Genomic DNA, 19,177 nt, shown 5'->3' on the forward strand with positions numbered 1-19,177 from the left:
AATAGCCCATAATTTCACTTCTGATTTACTCATTAACCTGAGAATTGTTTACATATGTAGCATTAATCTTCCAAGATGTTAGAATTCATTTGGCCATTCTCTAATTTCTAAATTTTAATAGCGGTGATAAAATGGTTACGATGTCTGGCTTTAGAAATTTATTAGAAACAAATCACTTCCAAATGCCTTTAAAAACGCTGAGCACTTAACACCAGCACTTTCACTAAACCATCAGGCTTCCTCTATAGTATGAGGGATTTTTCGATGTAGCAAATGAAATTAACACAGATTCAAAGTTTTCTTCACTTCATTCTGTTTTACTGGTTTTTCTTCAGAATTAACATTCTGCCGTTCAGTAAGACATACATACAGATGGCACATTTCTCTATAATCATTATACTTTCAAGGTCTTCCTCTCATAGAAATGGTCCAATACTATTGTTAATGATGATCATTAAGTCATTTAAATCCTCAAACTCATTTAACCCTTACAATCTAACAAGTAAGCAAACAAAAACAAAATTGCTACTTTCCAAAAATTAGGAAGTAAGATGTACTGAAAATAAGACATGCCAAATAAGTTGCATGACATAACACAAGGCTTTCCCAGGTTAATTACAAAACATAAATTTGCCTTTCATAAGAATCTGTGGAAGTGCAACAAGATTTAAGTAGTGATGGAAGGTTTCTCTATAAGAATTGGATTTAAACTCTGTATCAGTGATGTGGAGAATGTTTTGAGAATATTCAAAAAGGATTCACACTGTTATCTCATTCATTTGGTTTTACTCTGATATTCTGTAACTGACAACCAATCAGTAAATGTTCTTCTCCTCTGTTAATACAGATTGCAATAGGAATTCTTTGCTATTGAGTGTGTTTTGTGCTCCATCAAAAGGTTTTCCAATATTACTTACACGATGGGTTTTCTCAAAAGAAGGAATTAACTGACATCAATTAATGAATCATGAATAAAGACTTTTCTATATTTTTATATCATAAGATTTCACAATAATGAAGTAAAGTGAGAGTTTGGAGAAAATGCTGTCTCAAGATCTTTATATTCATACGATTTCTCAAAAGTGTAAATATTCTGGTGTTGAGCAAAGTCTGAGTCATGACTAATGGTATTCCCATAGTCTTTCCATTGATACAGATTCTCACCATTGTGAATTTTCTTTTCAGTAAAATATAAATGGTGACTAACGAACTGGTCACTTTCCTTACATTTATAGGATGCTACCTCAGTATGAATTTTCTTATGTCGTGTAAGCTGGGAACCCCAGATAAAAGACTTCCCACATTCTTTACACACATAAGGTTCCTCACCAGTATGTATTCTGTGATGTCGTGTAAGTTGTGAACCCCAGAGAAAGGCTTTTCCACATTCTTCACATTCGTATGATCTCTTTCCAGTATGGATTTTCTGATGTCGATTAAGTTCTGAACCACGAAAAAAGGTCTTTCCACATTCCTTACATTCATAGTTTCTCTCACCAGTATGAATTTTCTGATGTCGATTAAACTCTGAGCCATGAAGAAAGGTCTTTCTGCATTCCTTACATTCATAGAGTTTCCTCTCATTATGAATTTTCTCATGTTGAGCAAGGTATGAGGCCCAAATAAAAGTCTTCCCACATTGCTTACATTCATAAGGTTTCCTACCAGTATGAATTCGCTGATGTCGTGCAAGGTGTGAACTCCAGATATAGGCTTTTCCACATTTCTCACATTCATAGGGTTTCCTGCCAACATGAACGTTCTGATGTTGAGCAAGATTTGAACCACGAATAAAGGCTTTTCCACATTCTTTACATTCATGAGATTTCTCACCAGTATGAATTCTCTGATGTTGGGTTAGATGTGAGCCACGAGTAAAAGCCTTCCCACACTCCTTACATTCATAAGGTTTTTCACCAGTGTGAATCCTCTGATGTTTAGTAAGATGTGATCGCTGACTAAAGGCCTTCCTACATTCATTACATTCATAGGGCTTCTCACCAGTATGAATTCTCTGGTGTCGAGTAAGGTCTGAGCCACAACTAAAGGCCTTCCCACATTCCTTACATTCATAAGATTTCTCACCTGTATGAATACGCTTATGGACACTAAGTTGTGAATGAAATCTAAAGGCCTTCCCACATTCCTTACATTTAAAAGGTTTTTCACCAGTATGGATTCTCCTATGACCAGTAAGACTTGAACGCAAACTAAAAGACTTCCCACATTCTTTACATTCATATGTTTTCTTAGCAGTGTGAGCTGTCTGATATTTAGTAAGCTCTGAATTAGGAAGAACAATCTTGCCACATTCCTTATTGTCACAAAATTTTTCACCAGTTTGAATTAACTGATGTTGAATACAGTCTGAGCCAGAATAAAAGGCTGTACTACACTCTTTAAATGCATTCAGTTTCTTTCCTATATCAAGTCTGTGATGCAGATTAAAAGCTGTGTCCTGGTTAAAGGTGGGAATTTTTTCACAGGAGAGTAAAACATGCTTAAAACATTCTTCCTGATTTTTCTGTAGTGTTTCAAACCGACTTTTGCTCTCCCAATCACCTCTAAAACATAAACATTCAAGGCTACATTTTTTACAAATTTCCATTATTTCCCATTGAGGAAATTCTCTGTGAAAAATGCCATTTTTTGGTGATAACTTCTTGGTCTGACACCTGGACTGCATGTCTGAAAAATAAGAAGATAAATTCATACAGTTTTACTGTTCAAAAAAATAAAATTTCCAATGCTGACATAAGAGTTGAATCCTAAAATAAACAGAGCATATGAAATGTGAATGGCTTTAAAAATTCTCAAATTCTGGGCAATATGAAAAAAGTCTAAAAAATAAATAGAAATTTAAAAGAACTAATAAAAGTTGAGGCAGGTGATTAGATATATAAAGTTTTGTTTGGGTCAAATTCATCTGAGGAGTTCAACAACAAAAAAAAGATTGTTCAGGTACTACCCCAATCATGGAATACCACTTAAAGATTTAAGACTGTGTCACCCAGTATGGTATAATCAACATTTAGCACATGTTAAGCATTAAAAGATTAATTCTATAAAAAAAAAAAAAAAAGAGGTAAGTGCCATTATTTTTCTCCAGTGAGAAATTTATCTATGGTTTGAATCATGTTTCTTCCCATTTCTCTTTTTTTTTTCCATTTGTATATTTGTAAATTTCTTCACTCCCTAAAAAAATTTTGACCCTGTTTTTCATTTTATCTGCTATCTCTTGAATTTTTCTTATTTTGCCTAATTTCTCCTTGCTTCAGCATTTCCTTCATTAATTCTTTTAAGCAATATTTATTTGGTTAAAGGGCTTGTGCACAGACTCACTCACCCCAAGACTCAGGGAAATAGCAGCAGGTTGAAAAATGCCTAGTCCATTATCGGAGATTCATTTGGTAAAGCATCTACTGGAATCCACTGGAACTCTCTCCAGGCGTGGAGGTGCTGGCGAGGGCCATTTTTACGCTCTCCCTCTACCTTGCTAGCACCAGTGGGTGGTGCTACCCAGAGCCCCAGTCAAGCTCGTGACTGGACTTGCCCCAGCCCAGTGTGCCCCACAGCCTGACCCAACCCATTGGGTGGTCTTGCCCTAGCCTGGTGCCCCCTCTTGTGGCCCCACCCAACACAAGTCCAGTCAACACAGGGGATGACCCAAGCCCACTCCCAGGTGCAGTCCACAAGGGGATAGGCCTTGAATGCCTGGCTCTGAAGGCCAGGAGGGCTTGTTTCTGGGTTCCATAAGACTGAAACAATCAAAGTTTTTGGCAGGCTATTACTCTCAGGGTACTACACAGACAGCAGACTGAAACACAACCCCAGTCTTCCAGTTTTTCAGCAGAAACTTTGCTGGCCAGAATGGGAGTGGCGTGATCTATTCAAAGTGCTGAAAGCAAAAAACTTCCAATCAAGAATACTCTACCTGATAAGGTTATCATTCAGAATTAAAGGAGAGATAAAAGAGTTTTCCAGACAAGCAAAGGCTAAAAGAGGTCACCACCACTACACTGGCCTTATAAGAAATGTTAAAGGGGCTTCTTTAAGCTGAAAAGAGAGGGCACTAATTAGTATAAAAAAATAGGAAACTAAAAATCTCATTGGTAAAAATAAATATATACTAAAGGTAGTGGACTAAACACTAATAAAGCTAACATAAAAGCTAAAAGACAAAAGTAATAAAGTCTGTAACTACAATAATTAGTTAAGGGATACACAAAATGAAAAGATGTAAAATATGAAACCAGAAACATAAAATGTGGGAGAAGGGGAGTAAAAATGCTGAGTTTTAGAATGCATTCAACTTAATTTGCTATCAACTTAATATGGACCATACACACACACACACTGATATCTGTAAGCCTCATGGTAGCCACAAAGCAAAAACGATAGTAAATACGGAAAAGATAATGAGAATGCAATCTTATTTTAAAAAAAAAAACAGTAAAGAAAGTCATCAAACCACAAGGGAGAAGAAAGAAACAAGATATAAGAAAGAACAGGCCAAACTGCAATTAGGGAGAACATGTCCTGGCTCTATGTTGAAACATGTGTGAAACAGTTATGGGTGTAAATAAATAGTTACAGGTTGTTTAAGATAATCATACAGTTTTGTATGACTTAAAATAAATTTTCAATTACTAATCAATTAATTATCTTAAATTAGTTGGGCACATGATCTTTTAATTTTAAATCTTTTGGCTGAGGGATTTCCTATGTGACATACAACTATCATTCCTTGTGGAAAAAGCCCAGGAATAACTGACATGTACCAATAGTGGTAACTTTAGTAACAAAAATGCAAAACAACCTTAATATATAACAATGTATTCATAATATGTGAAAATAAACCAAAATAGAAAAGGTACATGGTAGTGTTTAAGGAATAAAAATATAAGACAAAATTATATATACCTTATGGAACACAGGAAGTTTTAAAAGCATTTATTTTGAAATAATTTGTAAAGATAGTCCAAAGAGTTTTCTGTACCCTTTGCCCAGTTTTGCCCAATGAATATATCTTACATAATTATAGTACAATATCAAAACCATGAAATAAACATTGGCACAATATATGTGTATAATTTTACATCATTTCATCACATACGTGGATTCCTATAACCACCACGACAATCAAGATACAGAATTAGTCCATCACTACAAAGATGCTCTCTCATGCTATCTCTCCTTTTTTTTTTTTAATTGGCAGGGGGAGGTAATTAGGCTTTATTTTACTTTTAGAGGAGGGACTGGAGATTGAACCCAGGACCTCAAGCATGCTAAGCATGCACTCTACCACTTGAGCTACACCCTCCTCCTCATACTATCTCTTGCAGTCATAACCACCACTGCCACTGCCCCTTTCTTAACCCTTGGCAGTCACTAATATATTTTCAATCTCTATAATTTTGTGATTTCCAGAATGTTGTATAAATGGATTCATATAGTATGTGAATATTATATGTCAATTACGTTTTTGAGATTAGAATTTTTCATTCAGCATGATATCCCTGAGATTCATTAAAGTTTTTCCACATATTAATAGCTTGGAAAAAGAAAAATGTTAAAACATAAACATAGATTCTGGAATTTAAAAACATGACTCCAATAAGGAAATAAAATTATTTTTTTTCCTTGATATTTCAAATAAAAAAGAAGCTCCAAGAGTATGTTACTTCGATCTGAGTCCTACCCATTACAGGAAATTCATCAATTATCGAATAGTTGCCAAATATACCCCTTGGTTCCTTTTGACAGCCAGAATCTGTCTTTTATGACACTGTACTCTCTCCTCATTGTCTTTCATTAGTCCTAACCTCTCTCGTGCCATTTCCTCTTCACAGTAGCCAGACACCATAACAAAGCAGCCTATTAGGCATTCTCTTAATGTAGAGCCTACTTTGCAGAAATTTATCAAAAGGCTCCAGTCACAGAAAAGAATACCAAGTTTCTAAATTGATTACATACTCTGTTAACCCTTCTTAACCTAAAATGAAGTAAGAAAATCAATAAATATTGCTTAAAAGAAAGGATTAATGAAGGAAGTGCTGAAGCAAAGAGAAACTAGGCAAAACAGGAAAAATTCAAGAGATAGCAGATAAAATGAAAAACAGGCTCAAAATTTATTTAGGGAGTGAAGAAATTTACAAATATCCAAATGGGAAAAAAAAAAAGAGAAATGGGAAAAAACTTGATCCAAACCATTGATAAATTTCTCACTGGAGAAAAAGAATGGCACTTACCTTTTTGTAACATGAAGGAAAAATGAGAACACTGACATGAAGCGGTATTTAAAGGTAAAGAGAATGTTCATTTGGAAATTCACTTTGAAAAGGTTACTTTTATTCCTAGGTCTCAGGCCTTTATCTACAGGTTTTTGGCCTCTGCAGGGGGAATTCTAGAATAGTATTTCAGAGGTGTTGCTTCCTCAGTAAACAGCCAGACTGCTATCTGCCGTGATGGTCCCCTTGTGCCTGCTCAGCCCTCACTCACCTGGGCAAGGTCCTCCTGTCTCATTCTTCAAAACCATCCAGGGCTCTTTCCCCTTCTCCAGTAAAGAGAACACATCTGGCTGATAAATGCAAAGTCCTGATCAGAAGATAAGAAATAGGAAATTACCACATGGTAAGGCTTCTGTAAGTCCCTTAGTTTTTAGGAAGGGCAAGAAAAAGGCATAAAGGATTTGTAAAGAATAAGGAGGATGGAGGTTCCCAATGATGATGACTACTGCCAAACTTACAAAGCATAAACCATTTTCCCAGAAATAGGTCAGAAATCCCATTAGACACTTGAAAGACAATCCAAAAACTCACAATGTAGAAATCAGGAATTTCTGGGGTCAAAATCTGAATCTTACCCAGTGAGACCATGTTGCTGTAGTTCTCCAACATCACATCTCTGTACAGACCTCTCTGTTCCAAGTCCAGGCACTCCCACTCCTCTGGAGAGAAGTCTACAGCTACGTCCCTGAACACCATCAACTGCTGAAATGACAAACCCAAGCACCAACAGTGAAATTAAAAGAAATCTTTTAGATGTAAGATGAAATGATGGAAAAGGACACTATAGGGAGTGGTATACATACTGAGCAAAAAACTGGAGTTAGGTGCTTATAGTATGGGGGGAAATGATACAGAAATTAGTGTCTCTGAAGCCAAGTGCCTATATGTTCTTTTGGATTTTTGTTGTTGTTTTTCATTAGTGACTCTTTTTTTTAAAAAAAAATTTTGTATGAGGTAATTAGATTTTTATTTATTTATTTTTAGAGGAGGTACTGGGGATTGAACCCAGGACCTTGTGCATGCTAAGCATGTGTTCTACCACTTGAGTGATACCCTCCCCCGATATGCTCTTAAAATCCCCTGTTGCTTAGTCACAACTTTGTTACGATCTACCAGTAATAAGCACCAAGACAACAGGACGGTCACCCAGGATAACAGATATCATATGAATGAGCCCTTTGTTGATCTCACTTACAGGCTACACCAGCCTGGAATAATCAACTTCAGATTTATTATGTGTGAAAAAGTTTTTTTCCCTTAAGTTGAAGTTGAAAAGATTCTTTTTCCAATTTTTAAATTTTTATTTATTTATTTGTTTGTTTTTATGGAGGTACTGGGGACTGAATGAGGATTCTTAAGAGATACACTCCCTAACTGAATACTATTTTCTGTGAAGAATGCATAAAATCTCTGGGCTCTTGGCTAAGTAGCTGACAATGAACACATGTCTTGCTAGTGATACTAATTTCTCACTGATTTCCTGGAGAGACCCCAGCTCTCTCTCAACTCAACCTTCTATTATACCCTCTATCTAAAAGCATGACAGAGTGCCATTACTAAAGTGAATACCAACCAACACCAACTCCCATCTTTCCTAACTGAAACACCCCATTACATAGAGTAAATAAAAGCTTTCACGTAGTGTGTCCTTTACAGCCACTCAGTTACACCTTGTTGAGCCATAGTTTAGAAAACAAAGTCTCTCCTATTTCCTTTAAGGGAATAATTTCTCCTCCTTCAGTGCTCTGTCTAAGTATTAGGACCCAAGAAGTAGTGAGTGCCATGCTGGAGAGAAGAGGGACATCTAGGGAGGGCACTGCACTGTTTCATGGCTATCATTTACCACACTGAATACTGATTCAGGTAAGCAGTTTAAGAATAAGGAATAAAAATATTCACATGGTGTGATATAAATGGTTATAATTTGGGAGAGGGGCCAATTCCAACTCACATGGGTCATAATTTAAAATTCCAAGAGTTGCTCAGTCTTCTGGATTCCTCTCCTGGTGAAACAGAGCCTTCAGAGAACAGAGCTAGAGGGAAGGAATAATGAAAAGTCAGGCTTTCCTTAGAGCTTTAAAATGGACTAAGAACCATTCTCTTCCTTGAAGGAAGGTCAGAGGGAGTCTGCAGAAATCCTGGTCCTCAAATGAACTATCTACAAAACAGAAACAGACTCACATACATGAAGGACAAACTCATGGGTACCAAGGGGTAAAGGAGGTGGGAAGGGATAAACTGGGAATTCCAAATTTGCACCTCTTGAGGAGTGATGAAAATGTTAGCTATCTTGATTGTGGTGGTGGTTTCATTGGTGTATACGTCTATCAAAATTCGTCAAATTGCACATCTGAAATATGTGTAGTTCACATTACAGGAATCATACCACAATAAAGGTGTTAAAAAAAAAAAAAAGAAATCCTGGTCCTATTCAAAACCCAAGAGACTCAACTCAGGATGAAGTTTCAAAACTGAATCTGAAACAACAAACAAACAAAAACCTGAATTTGAAACAACAACAATAAAAAAACTGAATTTAAAACAAAAAAACAAAACTGAATTTGAAACAACAACAACAATAAAAAAAGATGGAGTTTCAGTCCAATTAGTTATTCTAAATCATGACATGGATCAAGGTATTCTGGATACAAGAATAGAGCATTTGACTTGCTCTGAATACCCTCTTTAACAATATGCACCCCAAGTTAGACATCCCCAAGGGACCTCTCCAATCTGTGTCTGACACTGGGGATCCAGATAAATATGTCGCAGGACCTGCCCTCAGGGAACTCACAGTCAGAAAAGTAAAGAAGCAATCACAATATCGTAGGAGCTAAAGGTTATCATGGCTGTAGAAGAAGGGGAGTCAAGTAGTTCAAAGGAGCCCAAACCAAACTAGTTACTAAGGGAGAGCTTTCTACAGCAGATGGCACTTAGCTGTCTTAAGGGGCTTACCAGAGAGGACAGGCCAAAGGAAGAAGAATTTTTAAGCAGAGGAAACAATATGTCAAAATTACACATAGTATCTTTGTGCATTCAAGGAGTACAGGGTTGAAGAAAAGACCAATGACAGATGGAGACCTGTGTAGCAGGGACCAGATCATGAAAACTCAAAGATAGGCTGTGGAGTTAAGGCCTTATCTTAGACATACTAAGAAATCATTTTACATGTTAAAGTAAGGTTTTAAAATATTTCTAATTACAGATACAACAAAGTTGGTGTGTGAGGGCAGAGGAAAGACTGATATACTCAATCTTGGAAGGGGGTGGTTCATGAACATTTCAGGTGAAGCATATAGTACAAATCTGCCTTAGGAGACAGACAATTTCAGTGGTATAATAGGACTTTAAGTGCTTTGGAAAAAGAATAAAGAGCTGGAGAACAAATTATGCATGGAAATACACTTTGTGTTGGGAAATGGAAAGGACCTGAAAGATTATTATATAGTTTCAGGGAAGAATTACAGTTGACCTTTGAACAACGCCCACCCTCACACAGTTAAAATATGCACATAACTTTATGGAGTTCCTCCATATCCGCGGTTCTGCATCTGAGGATTCAATCAACCCAGGATTCAACCAACCAGGGGAACGTGTAGTACTACAGTATTTGTTTATTGAAAAAATCCATGTATAAGTGGACCTTCCCGGTTCAAACCCATGTTGTTCTAGGGTCAACTGTAGTTCTAAACCTGACATTACTCCCCTTGGAAACCATGTAGAGAGGAACAAGGAAAATAAAAGTAAATTCTAACCATCAGGAAACAGAAAACCAAAAACTCCAAATTACTTGGAAATGTGGCCAAAAGCAAAGGAAAAAACTACGTAGGAAACCTCAGTGATGCTGCAAAGAAAAATAAGAAATATTCATTCCCATGAGGAGCAGACCACATCCTAACGCGAGTTTCTGTAAGCAGGAATGATACGAAAAGAAGGTAACTGATGGTGAAAGTGGTAAAAGGATGCATGACGATGTCAGGGGGATTCAAGGTGGCAAAACACATAGGCTGCATTCTTAAAAAAAAAAAAAAAGCTTTACTGAGGTATAATTCATATGCTCTACAATTAACCCATTTAACATGAGCAATTCAATGTTTTTTTTTAAGCAAATTAATACATGTGCAACCACCACAATCTATTTTAGAGTATTTTCATTACCTCAGAAGGAAACCCTGTATCCTTCAGCTATTACTCTCCATCCTCTCAGCCCCTTACACTCTCGCTCTGCTTCTTCTCCAACCACAAGTAACCACTAATGTACTTTCTGTCTCTATAGATTTCTCTATTCTGGACTTCCATGTGAATGGAATAATATAATATGTAAATTTATTGTGACTGGTTATCACAATTGTGAAAACATTTAACATAATGTTTTCAAGGCTCATCCAAGTTGTAGCATGTACCAGTATTTCACTCCTGAAATAATGGCTGAATAGTTCTCCACTGAATGGACAGACAACATTTTGCTTACCTGTTCATCCATTATTGGACATTGAGTTATTTCCACCTTTTGACTATTATAAATAATACTGATATGATCATTCATATACAAGCATTTAATACCTGTTTTGTAGTTTTCACAGTATGAGTTTTATACTTCAGTTATTAAATATATTAATAAATACTTTATTTGTTTTGGTGCTATTGTGAATGGAACTGCTTTCTTAATTTCATTTTTGGATGGTTCATTCCAAGTGTATAAATATACAACTGATTTTATATATTGATCTTGTATCCCGAAACTTTGCTAAACTCATTTATTAGTTCTAACAGTGTTTCTGTGTGGTATTCCTTAGGATTTTCTATACAGAAGATTGTGTTACCTGAAAACAGAGATGATTTTACTTCTTTTCCAGTCTAGATGCTTTTACTTTTTTTGTTTAATTCCCCTGGCTAAAACCTCCAGTACAATATTGAATAGAATTGGCAAAAGCAGACATTCTTGTTTTGTTCCTAATCTTAGGGGGAAAACACTCAGACATTCACCATTAAGTTAGCTGTAGGATTTTTGTAGATGCCCTATCCAACTGAGGAAATCCCCTTTCATTCCTAATTTATAGTGTTTTTATAATGAAAGTGTATTGGTTTTTGTCAAATGCTTTTCCTATGTTTATTAAAATGATCACATGATTTTTGCTTTTTATTTCTATTGATATGATGTATTACATTAATTGATTTTTGGCTGTTCAGATAACCTTTTGTTCCTGGGATATATTCCACTTACTCAGTCATGTCGTATAATTCACTTTACATGTTGCTGGATTGGTTTGTTAGTATTTTGTTGAGAGTTTTTGTACTCATATTTTTATGAGATAAGCTCTGCCTGTTTTGCTATCAAGGTAATACTAGCCTCATCAAATGAATTGGGAGGAGCTTGACTATAGTTTTTAATTACAGCAAAGAAGACACTGTGGAACTCAGAGCTGACAGTAGGAGTCTTCCTGGAAGCAGGTTAGGTTCTGAACAACAAAGAAGGCCTGGCTATTCAGAGGGGGTCTCTTTTAAAGAAACTGTCTTCTACTGTAGTAGAGGAAGGAACTCCTGAGTGGAAGAAGCTAAAAAACTACCTTTGCCCCATTCCCCTTTTTCATAGGAAAGTGCCAGTGACAGATCTAAAAAAAAAAAAAATCACATTCCAAAAACAGAAACAAAATTAGAAACACTGTGTCCAAAGATACTGTTAGATAAAATTTTGAAAAGATTGCTCATAAAGAAAACTCACTAAAAAAGTTCAGAAAAGATTAAAATTATTATCCAACATTCCAATATGAATAAAAAAGAAACTTATGATATAATCAATATTAAAATTATGATATAATCAGAAGCAAGATTACATGCACAAGTGGTACAAAGATCTCAGGAAAGGGAAGGGAGTGACAGTAGACCATACATGAAAGCTAGCAGAATTCAAGAATGGAAGAGAACACAGGCAAAACCACTTTAGAAATGAAGAATAAATTACAAAGAGCACAAGATATGACAAATACCACGGAAAGTACAGCATGGAACAAAAAATATAGAAATTAGCAAATGGAACAAAATGAAACAAAGACAGACATGACAATTATTGGGAAAAAAATGAAAGTCTGAAGTGATCCAACTTGCAGTGCCCCTAAAAATGAAATCTAAATCAAGGAAGAGAATAAATGTTAAAGACTACATTTTTAATACTCAAGAATAATTTTCTGAAATAACACACAAATATACATAATGAAAATACACATATTGCAGGAGAAAATGACTCAAATTGTCCCTACCAAAATATTTCCTAATAAAATTATTAGACTAAAACCTATGAGGAATCAAAATAAAAATATCAAATAAGCTTTTTCCTATTAAGAAAAAGGAAATTCAGTTGTCATTAGACTTCTCCACTGCTAAATTCAGTGCTCCAAATAGTGAGGCAGCCCCTACAGTCTACTTGTGGAAAAACAAATGAGTGGAGTCAGAGATTTACATACAGACAACCAGGTATGAAGGAAATAAAGAGTTCTACGATGCAAGGATCTGGGGACTATTGTTCACACAAGCCCATTCTGAACTATTGGTGGACATATTTCAGCCAAAAAAGAGGCAATAGGGAAAAAGCCTATTTCAGCAAAAGCAGTGATGCTGAGCATATTTAAATGCAAATCTAAATCAAAAAGTAAGATGGAGATTATGTTAGCCTGCATGCTAGATGGCCCCCAAGGGTACCCAGTATTTGTTATTAACATTGTGTAGTTGCCTCCTACACTGAATAGGGCTGACTTGTGTACTAAGATGATGTTGTGGAAGGGTGGAATATGAGGATAGGTCATAAAAGATATTCTGGCTCCTATCTTATATACTCTTGCTGTCCTTTTGCTCTGGGGAAAGCCAGATGACAAGTCATGAGGACACTCAAGCAGCCCTATGGAGGTCCACATAGAGAAGAACAGATCTATTGCCAACAGTCATGTTAAAGAATCATCTTGGAAGGTGATCCTCCAGCCCCAGCCATGCTTTCAGATGACTGTAGCCCTGCCCAAAAGTTTAGCTGCAACTCCATGAGACCCTAAGCCAAACCTCCATGCTAAGCCACTCCTGAATTCCTGATCCACAAAAATGGTGTAAAAAAATAAATATTTGATATTTTAGGGTAATTTTATAGCAATAAGTGACTAATATAGTGATAAAGGTTATAAAATGGAAAATACACAAGTTTATCAATTACCTCATTTGTAGTAACTAAAAGAGAAAGGACATCATTTAAAGCTGAAAAGTCATGAATAGAAATTTAGAAATATTTAAGAATACAAATGTAAAGTGAGAGTAAAAATGTCAACTGCATTTCAATGTACATGTAAAAATTAAGAAATTAAAAATTATATTTCAAGTGATAGCATTTGTAATAGCAACAAAAATTCAAATATCTATTTAAAATTTAACAAAATATGTACAAGGTCTCTATATATGATTATAAATAAAACAGAAATTAAAGAATATCTAACGAATAGAGGAATTTAACCCATTTATGAGATGAAAGGCTGATGATTTTCAAGATGTCATTTATCCTCAATATAACAGTATAGGAAGGTTAAAAGTAAAAAGATGGTAAAAGATATACTATGCAAATCACAATCAAAAGAAAGCTGAAGAGGCTATACTAATATAAAACAAGATATATTTCAGAGCAAAGAAAATTACTAGGGAGAAAAGATGGTCTTCCCCAAAGGAAGTGTCCTTTGCTCAAAAACTTGAACAGATACTTCCCAAAGGACAGGCAAAGGACCTCAGTAGGCACTTCCCAAAGGAAGATACCCAAATGGTCAAGAGTCATTAAAACAAAAGCACTCAACTTCATTAGTTATAAGTTAAGAAAAACACAGTGCAATACTATATAGATCCACCATACTGGCAAAAATTTTACAGTCTGACAATACCACGTGTGAATGAGAAAGTGGAGTAGTTGGAACTTGCATAAACTGTTGACTGGAGCACTAACCAATTCAACCATTTTGGAAAACTGGCAGTACCTGCTTAAGTACATTTGCATACCCTATGACCCAGCAAGTCTCTCCTAGAAATAGACCTAACAGAAACGGATACACATGAATGCAAAATGACAAATACAAGAAAGCTCCTAGCATCATTATTCATGAAAGTCTGAAGTTGGGAAAATTCAAATGTCTATCAACAGTATGGTAACTGTTGAATGGACAAATATAGTTGGTATATTCAGGCACTGGAATACTAGTGCATTTAGCAATGCAAACAGTAAGGTGTTTCTACACACAACAATATGGATGAATCTCACAAACATAACGTTGAACAAAAAAGGCAAAACAAAAGGCTGAATACTGTGATTTCACTTATACGTAAGTTCAAAAACAGACAAAATTGATATATGGTGGTTACTCTGGGGAAGCTACTGACTGAACATGAGTGCAAGAGGGACTTCTGGGATGTAGGCAATGTTTATTTCTTGATCTGGCACTTACTACATGGTGTTCCCTTTGTGGTAACTCAAGGAATACAGTTTTGATTGTATTGGTTTCTTGAATGTATTATCATGTATATACTTGCCTGCATATAGGATAAACTTCAATAAAAAGTTTATTTTACAAATTATGGAGAAATGTATAAGGCAAATGCAAACAAACAAAAATAAGCAAGGGCCATGATCTTGAGCATGTGAAAATACTAAAGTCTAAAATTCACAATAAACACATAACAATTATGAGTATCTATTTATCACTTTCATAAAGCAGAAGTTACAGGTTATACAAGATAAAATTTCATTAATAATAGAGAAGAGAATTTTAATACATTTTTCTCAATCCAAGATAAATCAAGTAGAAAACAAACAGCTATAAACTGGCCATATATCAAAAAGAAAAATTTATTAAATCCCAATGTTAAAAAATATGACAATGCAGCAAAACTATAAATTAAAAAAAGAGGGGGCCTATGTGCTTTACCTAAAGTCCTGAATTTTATCAATAGGAACTGAGTTCCCCTCATGTCACAGGGCCCAAAACCCTTCCACAGCACTGAGGCTAGGACACTACACCACTGTATTAGTTTTCTACTAATGAGTAACAAATTATCATAAATGCAGTGGCTAAAAACAATACAACTTTATTAACCTTACTGTTAGGTAAAAGTCAAATGTGGTTCTCACTGGGCTAAAATCAAGGTGTTGGCAGAGTTGTTTTCCTTTCTGCAGGCTTTAGGGGAGAATTAATTTCCCTATGTTTTCTGGTTTCTAGCGGCCAACAACTCTCCTTGGCTCAAGACTACCTTGCTTTATCCAGCCAGCAACTTTGCATCTCTTGGCAACTTTGCACCACTGTTCCGTGATCACCTCTCCCTCTGACTCTAAACTCAGCTGGAAAAGGTTTACTGACTTTAAAGATCCATGTGATTAGTTTGGGCCCAACTGGATAATCTAGGATAATCTCCTCACTTCAAGGTCCTTAACTTAAGCCTATCTACAAAGTCCTTTTTGCCTTGAAAGGTGAGATATTTACAGGTTCTGGGGATTAGGACCTGGACATCTTTGCAGAGGCATTATTCTGCTTACCCCAACCACTCTTAAAGGTTCTATCCCCGGCTTCCCTCTTTCAAAGGGCATACTCAAAACTCCACCTCCTTCTATCCAAACACTACCTCTCCAACACTGTCGTGAAAACCAACCAGAATAAACATCAAAATTCTCTTTATCCATCTTTATGAAATGGAGCAGGACCCTAAAGTGCCTTGCCAGGAGAGAGCCTCCACCACCCAGTCTCCCCATATGTCCTCTGCCTGTCTTTTGCCTGCAGAAAAGCTTTAGTCAAAGAATAAATTTTATCAGAGAAATGAGAAAATGCAGAAACAAAGGAAAAGCAGTCAAGCAGGACAAAATAATAATAGTTTAATCATTAAGCAAAGGCAAGGACCTTTAGTTCCTCTTGAAGGGCTATAAATAATATTCTGAGCCATATCCTTTGAGCTGTTTTGTAGATACTGAAACCCCACCAGATGGGAGAAGTTAACTACATGATGACCAGACTGTAGCTATGACATAAGCTGCCACAGTTCTGAGAAACGGCCTCAAGGAAATGGGAACAAACCCACGCTGGAACTGAAGATTAACTGTACATAAAATTAAAACAATAAAGATGATGCTGATAAGACCACCACATGACCAATTTCAAGACAACTGTCAGTTTCTGCATGTAGCTCCCTCTCTTCACCTACACACCCTGAAACTCCCCCTTTAAAAGCTCTTGCCCACCACTTGTCAGTGGGGAGTTGGCCTTTGGACATGAGTCCACTATGTCCCTTGGTTGCCAGCCTCTAGAATAAAGAAAATTTTCCTTTCTACCAACACTTGCCTCTTGAATATTGGCTTACAAGCAGCCAGATCTGAATTTCGGTAACATTTACGTCCATCATAGAAGTCCTAGGCTCTGTGGTCATCTTTCTTTACAGACAGTGTACTTCCCATCAGTTGGATGTCCCTTTTCTCATCACTCCCCAATTCCTGACACTTTCCAGTATGCCTTCTGGAATTCATAACTCATTAATAACAAATCCCTTTTATCCTCAACCACTTCCCTGAACACTCCCTTCATCTTTGGGTCTAACAGAAATCTGGCTCTCTCCAGAAGTCTCTTGCAGCTCTCTCAATTTTTTTTTTTCTCCCTATAGCCTCTTGCCACTGAGTCTGGAAGTGAGACAGGTGTCATCCTTGCTCTTAGAACTTTTAGACCTTCCTCCTCCACAAAAGCTCTACTTTTGAATTTCATGCCAAGAAATTATAAATAACTCACATCTCACTACTGCTGATATCTACCAAATACAGAATAATTCTTTCCCCTTGTTTCTGAAAACTCACGGTTCATGGCTAGTTCTCTGCAATACTACTACCCTTCTTCTATTCCTGCAATTTCAATACATCCACACAGATAAGCCTGGCTTACTTACCTTTCCCTTCTACTTTTCCTTCTCTAACGGTTCATTCCCACCAGCATACTGATAGGTTATTTCTCCCCCACCAGTTGCTGTTCCATTTCTCTGCTTATATTTACAAAGAAACTCTTGGAATACGTGGTTTACACTGTCTCCTACTCCCCTTCCCTCATTCTACGTTACCCTACTCCAACTAACAGCCACCACAGAAACTGCTCTCCACACATTCAGGAATGGCTGTGAATGTTACAAAACGCAATGCTCAGTTCTTTGTTTCTGGCCCCACAGCTGCTGTTATCGCATTTACACAAACAGTCACGCACATGGTGACGCAGTCACAATCCTATACGTGCACAGTCACACCTAAATAGTCCATTACAATCACATACAGCTCCAGTCACCCTCGCATTGTATACACGTGTACACACACACACACACACACAGTTCTACGATTCTCGTGCAATTACCCTCACCCCTCGGTCTTTTATCAATTTCACACAAGCACCGAAGGTTCTCTATCGCGACCGCTGGCGCGCGCGGGGGCACAAACAACTCCCTACTACCTTCCCTCCCACACCGCCGGTGAAGCCTCAGACTCCGAAAACGCTAGCTCCTCACTGCCTCCCCCCGCGGCCTCGGCCTCTCTGGGGTCATTCCGCTTCCGGGTCTCAGACTCACTCACCTGGCTCTGCGGTTCCCTCAAGCCGTGGATGTTCCTCAGGGACTCGCGGTGAGTCCCCCGTCCCGTCCTGAAAGGGCCGATGCGCGGACAGGACGCTGCCTTGGGTACAGTGGACATTGGGAAATGTAGTCCGGAGCCTGGGCTGCCTTTAAGAGCCTAGAGCCCAACGGTCTCAATTCACAGCCCTCGGTCTTGGACCCTATTCCTTCGCTCAGCACTGTCGTCCTCACACCGCTCATACCCGTGGGCAGAGCGCTTCAACGAGTTTCAGGCCGCGTTTAGAACACAAGCATCAACTGTCGACGTGACGCTACTCTTCCTCCGCCAACCAGAGCGCCTCTCGGAGAACGTGGACAATAAACCATCGCGGTCTTTTGACTGGAAGGGGCCGAGATCGCGGTGGCCCCTGGGAAATGTAGTCCAGAGCCGTGGATATCCCTCTTGAAGGAGGGTGCAATTCTTTTCATCCCAAACTCGCCACCTGGGACTCCGACAGATGTGGTATGGCAGAAAGGTCCTGAGTCTCTGTAGGCTTGGGGGTCGGATGAAAGGGAGGCTCTTATGAGGCACCATTCGGGGGGTGGGGGTAGGGGGATCCCTGTCCTTGGGATCTCCTTGAACGTTCACCAGGTGTGTTATCCCTCACATCCAAAAATACGTACCTTGTTCCAATTACCCTTAAAGTGTTGGTTTAAATTAATATTCATGGTTGCGTTAGTTGTTTTGTAAATGTTATTCGTGTCCGACCCATTCTATTTGCTGAAATTAATGCTTATCAACGTTTTGCATTTGCTTCCTTTCCTGTGTGCTTAATTATTTACATGTATAATTTTCAATATTTTTAAAATCGTCTGGTAATCTTTTAAAATGTTTTCTTGAATTTTTTTTATTGTGAAATAGAAAATACCTGAAGAAAAATGCATAGAGTGTGTAAATTCAGTGTAACTCAATACAAGTGAAGAAACAGTATTTTGTTCATATCTCAGGAAAAAACGCCCACCTCATGTGATCATTTCTGATCCCCGGCTCCCAGCTGACCACTATCCTGATATGTAATAATATCTTGGTTTTTCAGTTATCTTTCTTTGAAATTTCATAAGTGCAATCAAATTGTATGAATCTCTTACATTGCTTGGTTGATAAAAACCCTAACTGGAATAACTCAAAACTCCACACTAAAAGCTTTGCAGAAGGAAATGTATGCCCATTCAGGCATAAAAATTATTTTCCCCGGTTACTATGGTGTTATGGGACCTCAAGATCAACCCTCCCCTCAAGGTTTGAT

General features: G+C 37.3%; 1 protein-coding gene across 3 annotated transcripts; it reads right to left on the minus strand.

The window, feature by feature from the left end:
- Positions 1 to 289: 289 nt before the first annotated feature.
- Positions 290 to 18,752, minus strand: ZNF790 (zinc finger protein 790). 3 transcript variants are annotated; one of them, XM_010963587.3, is made up of 5 exons: positions 17,893 to 18,749; positions 8,242 to 8,323; positions 6,866 to 6,989; positions 6,502 to 6,597; positions 290 to 2,688 (listed from the first exon to the last, which is right to left on the minus strand). In XM_010963587.3, exons 2-5 carry the CDS (start codon positions 8,248 to 8,250, stop codon positions 1,007 to 1,009), a joined length of 1,911 nt encoding a protein of 636 aa, XP_010961889.2. In that variant the 5' UTR covers positions 8,251 to 8,323; positions 17,893 to 18,749; the 3' UTR covers positions 290 to 1,006. The 3 variants fall into 3 exon arrangements, with proteins under 3 accessions (XP_010961889.2, XP_045379564.2, XP_010961883.2); XM_045523608.2 differs by having other exon boundaries at positions 6,866 to 6,992; positions 17,893 to 18,748; XM_010963581.3 differs by lacking the exon at positions 8,242 to 8,323 and having other exon boundaries at positions 6,866 to 6,992; positions 17,893 to 18,752.
- Between the last annotated feature and the right edge of the window lie 425 nt (positions 18,753 to 19,177).

Source organism: Camelus bactrianus, chromosome 9 (assembly GCF_048773025.1).
Source record: "Camelus bactrianus isolate YW-2024 breed Bactrian camel chromosome 9, ASM4877302v1, whole genome shotgun sequence".
Taxonomy (NCBI): domain Eukaryota; kingdom Metazoa; phylum Chordata; class Mammalia; order Artiodactyla; family Camelidae; genus Camelus; species Camelus bactrianus.

Excerpts from the sequence above, each read along its gene's own strand:
- ZNF790 (XM_010963581.3), bottom strand. The coding sequence starts at position 18,009 with ATGTCCACTGTACCCAAGGCAGCGTCCTGTCCGCGCATCGGCCCTTTC. Across the intron at positions 6,993-17,892 it reads TGAGGGAACCGCAGAGCCAG|CAGTTGATGGTGTTCAGGGA; the intron begins GTGAGTGAGTCT and ends TTGTCATTTCAG. Across the intron at positions 2,689-6,501 it reads GACAGGAGGACCTTGCCCAG|ACATGCAGTCCAGGTGTCAG; the intron begins GTGAGTGAGGGC and ends CTTATTTTTCAG.